The sequence below is a fragment of the Ictalurus furcatus genome, chromosome 28 (assembly GCF_023375685.1).
Source record: "Ictalurus furcatus strain D&B chromosome 28, Billie_1.0, whole genome shotgun sequence".
Taxonomy (NCBI): Eukaryota; Metazoa; Chordata; class Actinopteri; order Siluriformes; family Ictaluridae; genus Ictalurus; species Ictalurus furcatus.
This window is the reverse complement of record NC_071282.1, coordinates 8021950-8034416: the sequence shown is the minus strand read 5'-3', so window position 1 is coordinate 8034416 and position 12467 is coordinate 8021950. Positions and strand designations below refer to the sequence as shown.

At 35.7% G+C, this 12467-nt stretch overlaps 1 protein-coding gene across 1 annotated transcript in view; it reads right to left on the bottom strand.

Moving 5' to 3' along the window:
• The window catches only part of mapkap1 (MAPK associated protein 1), a 72793-nt gene extending 62766 nt beyond the window's left edge, over positions 1–10027 (bottom strand). The window contains exons 1-4 of the mRNA XM_053617700.1: positions 9871–10027; positions 6324–6751; positions 394–483; positions 141–289 (exon numbers count right to left, since the gene is read on the bottom strand). Of these exons, the coding sequence (XP_053473675.1) occupies positions 141–289; positions 394–483; positions 6324–6600 (516 nt within the window). The 5' untranslated portion in view covers positions 6601–6751; positions 9871–10027. The remainder of the gene's footprint in view (positions 1–140; positions 290–393; positions 484–6323; positions 6752–9870) is intronic.
• Between the last annotated feature and the right edge of the window lie 2440 nt (positions 10028–12467).

The following is a 12467-nucleotide window of genomic DNA, read 5'->3' as shown; positions in this document are numbered from 1 at the left end:
TCTCATTCCAAAATTTTTTAAATTAAGATCTATATATTGATATAGCCTTTTATCAGCATTATATCAGCTTCAGAGTTTTTCAACATTTAATTTTTTAAACTTTGCAGAAAAACAAACAAAAACAAATTAATAGTTCAGACCTTGCCATCAAATTTGGAGTACTCATTAAAAGGGTTGTTGAGCTGTTGAGGACACTGCTCTAGGCGCAGCGAGAGGGTGGATTTGGTCCCTGTGCTTCGAGGCCTGTCCTTAAAGTCCTTCTTTTCAAAAAGGAAGCTCAAGTCTTCAGCTAAAGAAATTAAAGCAAAAGTTATGTTATAAAGACAATAATAGTAATACACTTGCATGCATACAATTACAAGAAAATAATCCTTCACATAGGATGAAAAGTACCTGACTGAGACGATGTCCTCTCCTTCCATGGAATGTTTTTACACTTGATCTGGTTCTGTCGTTCCTTTCTTAGCCTTTCCAGCCTTTGAGCTTTACAAGAAATAATAATTAAAGACAATTTGTGACCTTTCCAGATTAAAACATTTTATGCCAGTTGTACTTAAAATACAAAAACATAAGAACTAACTCAGGTCTCATGCTCTATTTAATGGAAGGCCAGACAAAAATTGCAAACATTGTACTTAATGATTAAGTGATGTTGCAAAGATAGCATGTTCCTTTATTATTGTTATGGGTTGTTTTTTTTTTCAAATATTACACACCTCAATAATGGAGCACTTAAAAGTGAATTGTGCAATAAGACAAACCGAAGCAATATATAGGTAATAATACTAACGTATATACATATTGCTGGCACATTCTGACTACATGTATAAAATTAGATATCTAAAGCTCTGAGAACAATTTCAGTTCGTCAGTTAATCACTGTTTACCAGTAGGCTTTGGCCCCAAGAAACCATCTTCCTTTCCTATAGAAAAACTGTTCAGATGTTTCTGCAATTTAAAAAAATAGAGATATAAAATAAAACACAAGAAAAAAAAACCCAACCACGTAAAATACTTTCCACCAAATCAACCAACCCAATGCCAGAGCCAGCCAGTACAAACCAGCCATGTTCTTCCCAAAGTCAGTAGAAAGGTCTCTTTAGGGTCCTAAGTTATTGTAACTGTGACCTTAATTCCCTACCACCTGTAAACTGTTCATGTCTTAAGAACTGTTCCACAGGTGCATGTGCAATAATTGTTTATGGTTCACTGAACAAGCATGAAAACACTGTTTAAACCCTTCCCAATAAAGATCTGTAAAGCTTGTTTGGATTTTAAAAAATTATATGTAAAATACAGACAAAACAGACAAAGGGACTTTTTTTTTTGCTATTTATATTTTGAAAATGGAAAATGTATTTTAATATGTAGTTATTTATGTCTTAATAGTTATCCATGTTGACATATAGTTATTTATTTTTAGTAGTTATTCGTTTGCAATAAATAGTTTACTCATAAACCTTTGTTTGACTAGTTTATTACTGAACCCGCACCATCACACGCTGCACCAACCACCACCACAAATAAATTCTCAACCTGTGGAAAACACTGTTAACATTGGTTAGTCTTCCTATGCGTACATTCAGGAGCATGAGTATGAGACAGACAATTTTCCACTATTTGGGGATTGTCATGAATATTAAATTCTTATGTATCCAACCTGATAAATGAGACCCATAATCCATTAGTAGAACACAAATAGGCTATAAACTAAAGCCTTTACTCATTTTCTAATGTCACCAATATTAAGGCAACATTTTGGTAATAAGAGCACACATTTTTACATTCTCACTAAATGCCTGATAAAAATTCTGAACTTTACTGAGGTCTGTCCGTGTATTGTGTCTGCCTCAAAATGTTATTTTGACGCCAGTCACATTGCCAATCCAATCTCACAATTATTTAAAAGAGATTAAAAACTGTGCTCCTACAAAATATTTTTGCCCCACAAGGAGTGCATCATGACCCAAACGCACATACATAGAACACAGCCACTGACAATAACTGTAAAGTAATTGAATGTAAAGGTTTATACTAGGGATGCACCGAAATGAAAATTCTTGGCCGAAGCCGAAAATAATGAAAAACTTGGCTGAAAGCCGAAGGCTGAATACCGAACACGTTCTTTCGCGTTTTTTCCATTTATTTTGCCATTTTTTTGACCATTGCATAAATTAAATAGTCAAAATGTGCTTTTTACTATTTTGTCTTGCTTTTCAAAGAAAAAAAATCAATTACAAAAACTACAATTTCAAAATATTTATTTAACACTGAACATTTTTTTTTCCATTCCAGCAGGCATAGGCTACGAACAAGGCACAATATAACTTTAAATAAATAAATGAGTAAAATAAAAATATTTTTGTGGGGTCATCTTTGAGCACCCCTTGAATAGCCTATGTTAGGCCTATAACTGACTGCTGAAAGAATGTAACACTCTGTAGCCTACAACAAAAAAGTGCATTGACAAGAGTGCAAAAAATGGTTCTATTCGGTTGATTATATTGTACTGCTCGCATCCCTGTACACCTCACGGAGTATTATAGTAGATACTGGATTTGTCTGCCTGCCCTTAAATAAATACGTCTTTACCTGCTTCTGTACTCGACTCCCTTACGTCTCGTGACATGACAGAAACAAAACCAACGCGCAGTAAACATCCGATGAGCACATAGCTCGTGCACGCGCGCGCCCCCTCATCGAGGTCGTGACATTTGCGCGTCTCACTCTGGTTACTAGGCTATTTGGTTGCGTCATCCAACACATCATTGTTCGGTCAAATTTATTCGGCCTTTTCACTTATTCGGCCGAACACCGAAAGTGCTTTTTTTTTGCTATTTCTGGCCGAATAATTTCGGTTGCCGAACATTCGGTGCATCCTTAGTTTATACGGTTATTATTCTATTATATAACAGAAGCGGAATAAAGTAAAGCAGCTGAAGTATGAATTAACAAATTAAATACTTTCCTTTAGTCACAAACTATTCTCACTCTTCATTTAAGAACTGGATGACTATAATTAGAAGGGAAATAAATAAATAAATAAATAAATAAATAAATAAATAAATAAATAAAGTATTTTAAAAAACGTTAAAAACACAAGCAACACAATGAAAAAGCTGAACATGCTGACCAGACTCATACGCCATGTTATTATGGTAAAGCGGTCATTCAATCTGGCTCCATACATGTTCATAATTTAAAGACTACCTTACAAATAACATACAGATAAACTTAATTTTATAAAGAGTGTCCAGTTTGGGACTGAACTTCATTTAGAATCTACAGTAAAAATTAATTCATTAATTGGGATTATTGAAAATCTCTTCATGTAACCAGTGAGGTGTTTATAGGAACACTTTTCTGTTATCAATGGAATATTAGACTGCCATCTTCTGTAGTTTTTCCTGTGTGCTTGTAGGCGTTCTTCTTCTTCTTTACCACTTGTGGAGCGACTAAAACACTTATGCGTATTTGCTGCCCCCATCAGTTCCGGAAGAATTGCAACCAACTACAGTCCTAAATTAATAATAAAAACTCACTTTCACTGCACCTTGTGGTTTCTGTTACTCGCCATCTTTAGGAATATTATTTTACTTGTGTTTACTTTTGACCATAATGTTTTAATTAGACATTACAGATCTTACTCACTCTGTATCACCACGTCTACACCGCGCATGAACAGCAATGCGGCCTTGTTACAAATAGATCACTTCCGTTATAATAAACGACAGAATTTACACTGCAAGCAGGCAAATACAGCATATAATGACAAACTTAAATTAAACTAAACCTTTTAAACAGGTTGCACCAGTTTCCCCTGCCCCTTACACACAGTGGAGCATTTTGGATATAAACATAAGTTTGTCCTCGTGCATCAGTTTGATTTCCACGGTGTCTAAAACGCACCACTGCCTTAGAGGACTTGGAGGTTAAACACTTTCTTCCTCAGTCAAGTGGCGATTTCAGCTCCGTCTGATGGTGACTGAGGTCATATTGGGAATAAAAGGTAACGTTGACAAAGTAAACTGAAGAAAGTCATTATCGGTGACTCTGTTCGCTAATGATAGCGTGCATATGACCTCACGCGCCGTCGTGGCTTATACTTCCGGTTAGTAAAAATAAAAAATCCGCTAGTGATATATTTGAGATGATATTACCTTTCTAAAATCCACACACTAGACGGTAGTGCAGAGCGCATAATGTAAGTGTATAGTACTTCATCTGGGACACAACTTTAGCATTTACTCTCCGAAGCGTGTTTTCTGAACAGAAGTAACGTAATGAGTAAATCTCCGCCGTGCATGCCCGCAGACCAACTAATTGACAGAGATTCGTTGACAACGATCTTCATAATCGATTAGTTGTTGCAGCTCTAATATATATAAAAATGAAATAAATAAATAAATAAATAAATACATAAATATAATTTTTATATATATATATATATATATATATATATATATATATATATATATATATATATATATATATATATATATATACACACATACACACACATATATACACTGAGCTGAAATTCAGATATGGTAATGGGCGTTTCCTTTCCGACACATGCTGTAAATGGTGGACCAATCACAACAGATTGGGACATCTGACCAATCAGAGCAGAGTAGGCTCTCTGAAAGGAGGAGTTTAGAGTGAACAGATCCTTGAGCGAGTCATTTGTGACAGAGAAAAAGAGGTGATGCTGCATTGTAAGTTATGAGGAAATTAAAGTGTTTTTTGATCTTGGATGCATGTAAACCTATTGTATGAGACCTCTAAAAGAAAATTAGGCTAGAAAATTAAAAAAAAAAAATTTTGCTTTAGTTATTTATTGTCCGTTTTAGTGTGTGGTTATGGAAAGACTTACCATTCTACGTAGCGCATTACTTAAGTTCAAGTTGCATTCGTTATTTTGTACAGAAGCAAGTTGTAATATGCTTATATTCTGTATATATCTGATTAATCTTATATGTGTATAGTAAGCATTTGGGGAGGTATTTTACTTGCTAGTAAAGCGCTACTGTTTACCAGTGTTCAATCATGGTTCAGCTTCAGCTCACACATCTTAAGCGGGTCAAACCCGAACATTATTGACTATGACTGGTTTATTTGAAACACTAGAATTATTCTTTCTAGATTTTTCTTATTCAAAAAGCATTAGCAGCGAACAGTGATATTAAATCTTGTGTGCCATTTTTTCAACATTACGTTTTAATTAAAATAGGTGCTACACATCTTTAATTTGGATGCACAGTTATTGCATTCAAATGTGGATTTTTATCTTCAATTCGATGAATATTCAAAGTCTGAATTTTAATTTGACAGCCCTAGAGCAGCCGAATGGACAGAAGCAGGGGAATCGCTAAAATGTTGGTTACATTCGTTTCTATGTAAACAAACACGCACGTAATCACAATGGGCAATGTCACGGTCAGCAAAAATGATCGAGGTTAGCAAAAATGATCGAGGTTGTGTCCTTATATTGTACGACAAGTCGATAAATTAATCATTGCGACAGGCCTAATTAAATGTTTCATTTTGTTACATTTAACAAAATTAAGCTACAGTTAAATTTGGTGGTTGTGGCTCAGGTAGTAGAGCAGGTTGTCCACTAATCGTAGGGTTGGTGGTTCGATTCCCGGCCCACAGGGCTCCACATACCAAAGTGTCCTTGGGCAAGACACTGAACCCCAAGTTGTTCCTGATGGCAAGTTAACACCTTGCATGGCAGCTCTGCTACCATTGGTGTGCGAGTGGGTGAATGAGACACAGTCTAAAGCGCTTTGGATAAAAGTGCTATTTAAGTGCAGACCATTTACATTCTAATACACAGACTTTCTTTATTTAAACAATACAAGGAGTCTGGCTGGATAACACAAACACAGTGTCATTATTAAATTTCAATTATTGCACTTTTATAATTAAGCAATATCGCACAAGCAAGAGGGTGGCTATACTGAATATCGGCACAGCTGTGATTCGGCTGTAGGTACAAGCTCGCAGGGCGAGTACATGCTTACATCTCTTGACAGAAAAAAAAATGACAAAATGCAATTATCAGACAAATAGCAATAATGGGGGGGGGGGGGTATCAAAGAAACAAATGAAAACAAAAGAGACTAAAACCAAAGAAGGGAGGCTAAGAAAGAGCAAAAAATTTAATTTGCATATTATGCTCAGATTGTATATGGAACTGTGAGGAATAAGAGTCACTATATTTTTAACCCAGTTACCTTTAGACAACTGCTTCAAGGTACATTCCAATCAACACACAAGATTTAGAACCCAAAATCATGGTAATAAAAGTCGCCTACCTGTGTTGGAGCGACGACGGATGCCAAAGTCCCAACTGGAAGTGATGTCCACGGACTGTGAGAGGTCAAAGGGCTGCACATCTCCACTAACAATGCCATCCCCTAACAAACCCATTAATCCACTGCCAGCAGATATGGCACCCAAATAACACTTCTCTAAGTCAACATCATGGTCAATCAGCACCATCTCACACATCCCTGAGTCATCACTAGTCACATGAGACTGTCGGATGTGGGCCAGTATGATGGTGGGATTGTCAAGGAAAGCCATTCTCATTGGCACCTCCTGCTACGGCTTTCTTAAACCATCCAACCCTCCACTTCCTTTCATTCACTTTCATCAGGTTCTGGCACTCAAAAAAGATCTGATGGTTCTTCACCAGTTATCATTTGTTGTTTCCCCTCAGCAGTGGAGCGTTTGTGGTTGCCTGAGGAAATGATATTTATCAAGTAAATTTAAGTACATTTAAGATGTTAAACAACATATTACATGATGCATCTAAGACAAATTATGAGGACCCCATGTGAACAGTATTTAATATATTAAGACGTACTCACTACTGTTATGGACACTCACTTTCATACCAACATACACACTGCAAATTAATTAATTAATTATCATGCATAATGTAGACAAGTTAAACATTACAAATCTAATTACTAGTTGTACAAATATGTTTACATGATGCCTATTAAGTAGGTAACTTCAGTCGTCCAGTGGCTGTAATTCCAAATGCAGATGCAAGTTACAAAGGAAAAAGCAGCAAAAAGTGTCTTAGTAAGGTTTTGGCCCATCACAAGGCATCAACTAGGTAAAGATCTGGTGACTGAAGGGCATAGAATATGATTTATATGATTTTCTTCCTTATCAATCCATTCACCGAGCTTTTGTGCCCTGTGTATGGGTAGAAGAAAAAAGCACCACAATATGACTGTTATATTTATGCAGAGAGTGTTCAGAGTATAAAAATAAATAAATAATATAATATAATATAAAAATTCCTCAATGCATCACCTTCGTCACCCAAGTTACAAAATCTGGTGGGGAAACAGGCCAGTGAGGTACCAGGTTACATACCTAGCCAGCAATCACAATGAATATTTTCATGAAATGTTAGTTTGTTTACAGTTTCAACACACAAATCACGTTACCAGATAATGCACGTAACAGAGTCAAGTTTGATACAGCAAGTTAACTAACAGTGATTTGTAATACTATGATATAGTATATGCTAGCAAACAATTGATGGATAGACAGATATGCCCAATTTTAATTTGATGGTATCATGCAATCAGCCCACGAAAAAAAATTCTCTCTGGATCGGAATGTTGGAAACTGAAATCAGTTAACTGTATGGAAAAAGGTTGAAAGTGCTTTTTTTGTTCATACAACAAAATATAAAAAGTCATTCAGTAATACAATTATAGGGTGGATTGTGCTTTACGGTTTTATTTTCTTTCAGTGTGTAAGCTAATATATACAGAATAATTTTACTTAAGGTTTTTCTTTTTTATTTTATTTCATATTTTGTTTTCCTAGTTAGGCTAGCAATGTTTTCTGTTCATAGCAGTAATAAAAAGGTAAGGAATTTTTTGTCAAAGTATGAATATTGTTGCCTAGATCTAGAAAAGAAAGTCAGTTGATCAATAGGAAATATATTTCACTACAGTTGTAGACAATTTGTACAACTTATGGATGTAAACTGGATAACAGATGCAATATACATTTGTATGTTATATTCACAACTGTATAAATTAAGCATAATACTCTACTGGCTGCGTATAAGTCCAAACATTTAGCAGATTCCAGTTTAAATTCCAGTTCAACCACTACGTTTGAGCTTTTACACTGCTACGACCATGCCACTGACATACGCTCATTTTTTGTTGTAAAATTCTGTCCCCCCCGCTGTGCCTTCTAGGATCTTCTGGTTAGCAACACTGGTATCTCTGTAATCCTCTGGGAGACAGTCAGTACGTTTACATGGACAACAATAATCCAATATTAACCCGATTAAGACAATATTCTGATTAGGAAACTTCCATGTAAACAGAGATTAGTGACTACATTTACATGGACAGCAGCATGACAAATAATTAACTGCACTTGAAGCTTTTGGAAAATTAAAAATGAAACACCCAAAACTATATACAGTACCATAACAAAGACGAACTGTATGTAGGTACATGAAACTCTGGAGGGAACATCGGACAGCGTGGTGTTGGGACGTAATGATGTGTGCGGTTAATCGAACTATGTTCTATAACATGTAAAATGGGAACATGAAAGCAGTATTCTAAAAGCGACTCATGTGAACACCTTAATTACAATGTCTTACTCAGAATAAGGTCAATGATTAGATTACTGCTGTCCATGTAAACCAAGTCAGTGTTGGTACTACCAGAAAAATCAGGTCACAAGGAAGGGAACAGGAGCAGACTACCAGATGTGTTTCTTGCCCAATTTGTACTACATATTAGAGATGCACCGATACTAAATCTCTCAGCCGATACCGATAACCAATTATTCAGAGTGAGATCAGCCGATACCGATAGTTCTGCCTTTTATACCTTCTTTTAAATTAATAATAATTAATTCCCCAATTCTGAAAAAAATGCAAATAAAAACTTTATTCTCTCCATTTCAACAAGTTGTGCACCAGGCAAGCATAAAACAAGGTCACATTATGAAAAATACTAACACAAACCCTACAATATAAACAAAAAAAATGTCAAAAATTCTTTTATTAGATTAATTAATTATTTTTTTAAAGTGTCTAACCCTTACTTAATATGGAATATGTTTTCAAATATTGTATTCTCTAAGTGGGTGATCTCCAAGTGATTTATGCAATTACAATATATCAAAACTACCATTTAAGCTATGACATTCTCATAAACAAAAGTTATAAGTCCTGATCTATAAACTCAATTTTAGTCGAAAATACCAACATGATAAATTTTACAAAATAAATCTACATTTCAAAATTGCCCAATTGGCAAAAGGACAAACATACTTTTTATTTTAAATCATTAAAAGAGAATTCACCGTGGAAATTGATGCTATTCCTAACAGAGTGGCTGCACATTTAAAGGTTTATACTAAGCGCCTCTCCTCACTGTTTGTTGCACAAAATGCGCTAACGTTTTTGACTGCCAATATTCCAGTGGTGTAACAAAAAATATTAATTTGGCTATTTTGGGACATTCGTCGATACGCGATGTGACGTCACACAAGCATCTCAAATTCTCTTGATCTTCTGTCCAAAAGCCACAGCGAAGACCATCTTTATTTCATATTTATTAATGATATAATAATTAATCTAACGAGGACACCAAGCTAGGATAGTTAGTTAGTCCATACGAGCTTGGACTGGTCAGCGAGTTTTTTTCTCTGACTAGCGTTTTTTTCTGTCAAAGTAACGTCTAATGTGCAGCCAAAGTTAGTTAGCTATTATGCTAGCACACGATAGTCAGTAAGGCTTTGGCATAGTCTCCCAATGTTATTCAGCTGCTAGGAAAGAGTTTGTAAATGAACCAACATTACCTTCATGCATAATCAACTCGATGGTTGAATATATTCAACACAATAAGGACAAGCACGCGAGTAAAGTGCAAGTTAATCAGCGCTTCTGAAATGTCACAATCAAAATCTTCTGTGATAAAGCGTTACGTTACGCCACAATCAAATTTGACCACTTTACTTCCGGCTTGGAAGCATCTCGTCAAAATAAAAGCGCGCGCTCTCTCTCTCTCTCTCTCTCTCTCTCTCTCTCTCTCTCCGTCTATCTATCTATCTATCTGCATATATATATATATATATATATATATATATATATATATATATATATATATATATATATATATATATATATATATAGGCAGATCAAGATATATCAAGATCAAGATATATATATATATATATATATATATATATATATATATATATACACACACACACACACACACACACACACACACACACACACACACACACACACACACCAAAGTTGGCCCGTGGTGACTTTTGATTTGGCCTACCATGCCATATATGAGAAGAGGCAAAGTGTTGAAAAAGAATGAATTAAACTGGAAGAATATGGCTGGTATTACAACTGTTGGAGTCCCGGCAATGGTAGGGAGGAAATCTGGCCTTGATACCTTGGTGTCTCAAAGTCAGTGAATGTGGGTGGAAAGTGGTAAAGTACTACTGTATTTTACATCAAGTACAGCTATGCGCCAAATCCATCAGGCTTGTGGATGTGATGCGTGACTTTGTGTTGTTGTTTTTTTGTGTTGTTAAGAACTCAAACACAAATTTAAGTCCCTTCCCTTGACAGACTTCAACAAATGTGTCCCACCAAACAGGTACCTAAAGATGTGCAAACAGGCACAAGTGATGCTGTCTCTGTTTGGCATACCTACCTCTGTGAGCAGACTTTCAGTCTGATGAACTTAAACAAGTGTAAACTGAGAAGCAAACTAACTGACTCTCACCTACATAATACCACCCTGACTTTGTCAGTAAGTCAGCTGCAGCCCAATTTGGAAACAACTTTTGAAAAATAAGGACCAGCTTCATGTCTATCATTAGATGTCACAGATATTGCAAGCATATGGATGCATTGCTTATAGCTTGAATTATTAGGCATTGAACTCTACTGTACTATAAATGGGATTGTTTCCATGTTTTCATTGTAATATAAAACCTGGAAAATAAACCTGCCATAGTTAAGCAGATTACAGAGTAATGTTTTCTATTTATTTATTTTTAAATGTTATAAATGAGTGGAACCATGGCAACTTTAATTTTAATATAATACATTTTGGTATAATGTAATGTTTACTTTCGGCCCATGGCCCTCAATAAAGTTTGGTTTTTGGCACTTCACAGGAAAAACTTTGGGCACCTCTGGAATAGAGGCTACTTTCCCTATTTAATGCCTGTTTTACAAAACACACTACTGGTTAAGTAAGATACGCCATCTTATTTAGTGCTGAAAAACAGCGCTTTGCACTGTTAACACACAATAAGTACTGCAGATTGACGCTGTGACTGAATAATAGAAAAGTTGTTACAGCCGCGAAAGTCATTCTTCACCTCCCCCCTCCCCCTCTCTCTCTTGCTTTCTATCTACATTTGAAAATAATGCACACCTTCTGACCAGCCACATTTGAGAATTCAAGCAGGCTGTGGTATAACATGATATAAAATCATTAATATTATTAATATTATAATATACACTCACCGTCCACTTTATTAGGAACACCTGCACATTCATGCAGTTATGTACGTGATAGCAGTGCAATGCAAAAAATCATGCAGATACAGGTCAAGAGTTTCAGTTAATATTCACGGCACACATCAGCATGTAGAAAAAGTGTGATCTCTGTGACTTTGATCATTGCATGGATGTTGGTACCAGAAGGGATAGTTTTAGTATTTCATAAACTGCTAAACTCCTGGAATTTTCAGCAGCAGCGATGACCTGCTTACACACAAGAAAGGGGGAGAAAAATTATGAGTCATCATGGATGTCATCAAGCAGAATGGCAAATGATTGACATACGGCACCTTGTGTCAGAAGTGGCACATCTTTTTTGCTCATCCTTTCTTTTTACTGAACTGCTGAGAAAACTTAAACGATCAGATTTTACTTTTTTTTTTTTCTTGTAAGCAATTACTATTGGGGAGAGTTATGGTTGGCATAAGTCATCAAAGTTTTATCTTGACAGGTTAGATATTAACGATAGGTGTGTTCCTTCACATAGATCAATCCAATCAAACTTATCTTGACAGATGAAGGTTCAAGATTAATAATGTTTGGTTTGTTCCTACATATAAATAAGTCCAATCTGTAACCACACCTGTATGGTACTATTTGTTGGAAACACCTCTATAAATCCTGTATAAGCTGTAAAAATCACTGCTGTGCTGCTAACATTTTCCTCCTCCAGTCTCTGGTTAGCTTGCTCGTCATCTTCCACAAATTCTTTAACCTGATTCTCCTCCTGGCTCCGTTTGAAGAACCTTTGAATAGATGACACATCTCTTTTTCATTTGTGTTTACTACAACCACTTCTCTCACTCATTTTGAACTAGGACAACTACTCGCACAGTCCCCCCGATTCAGTGCTGGGTTA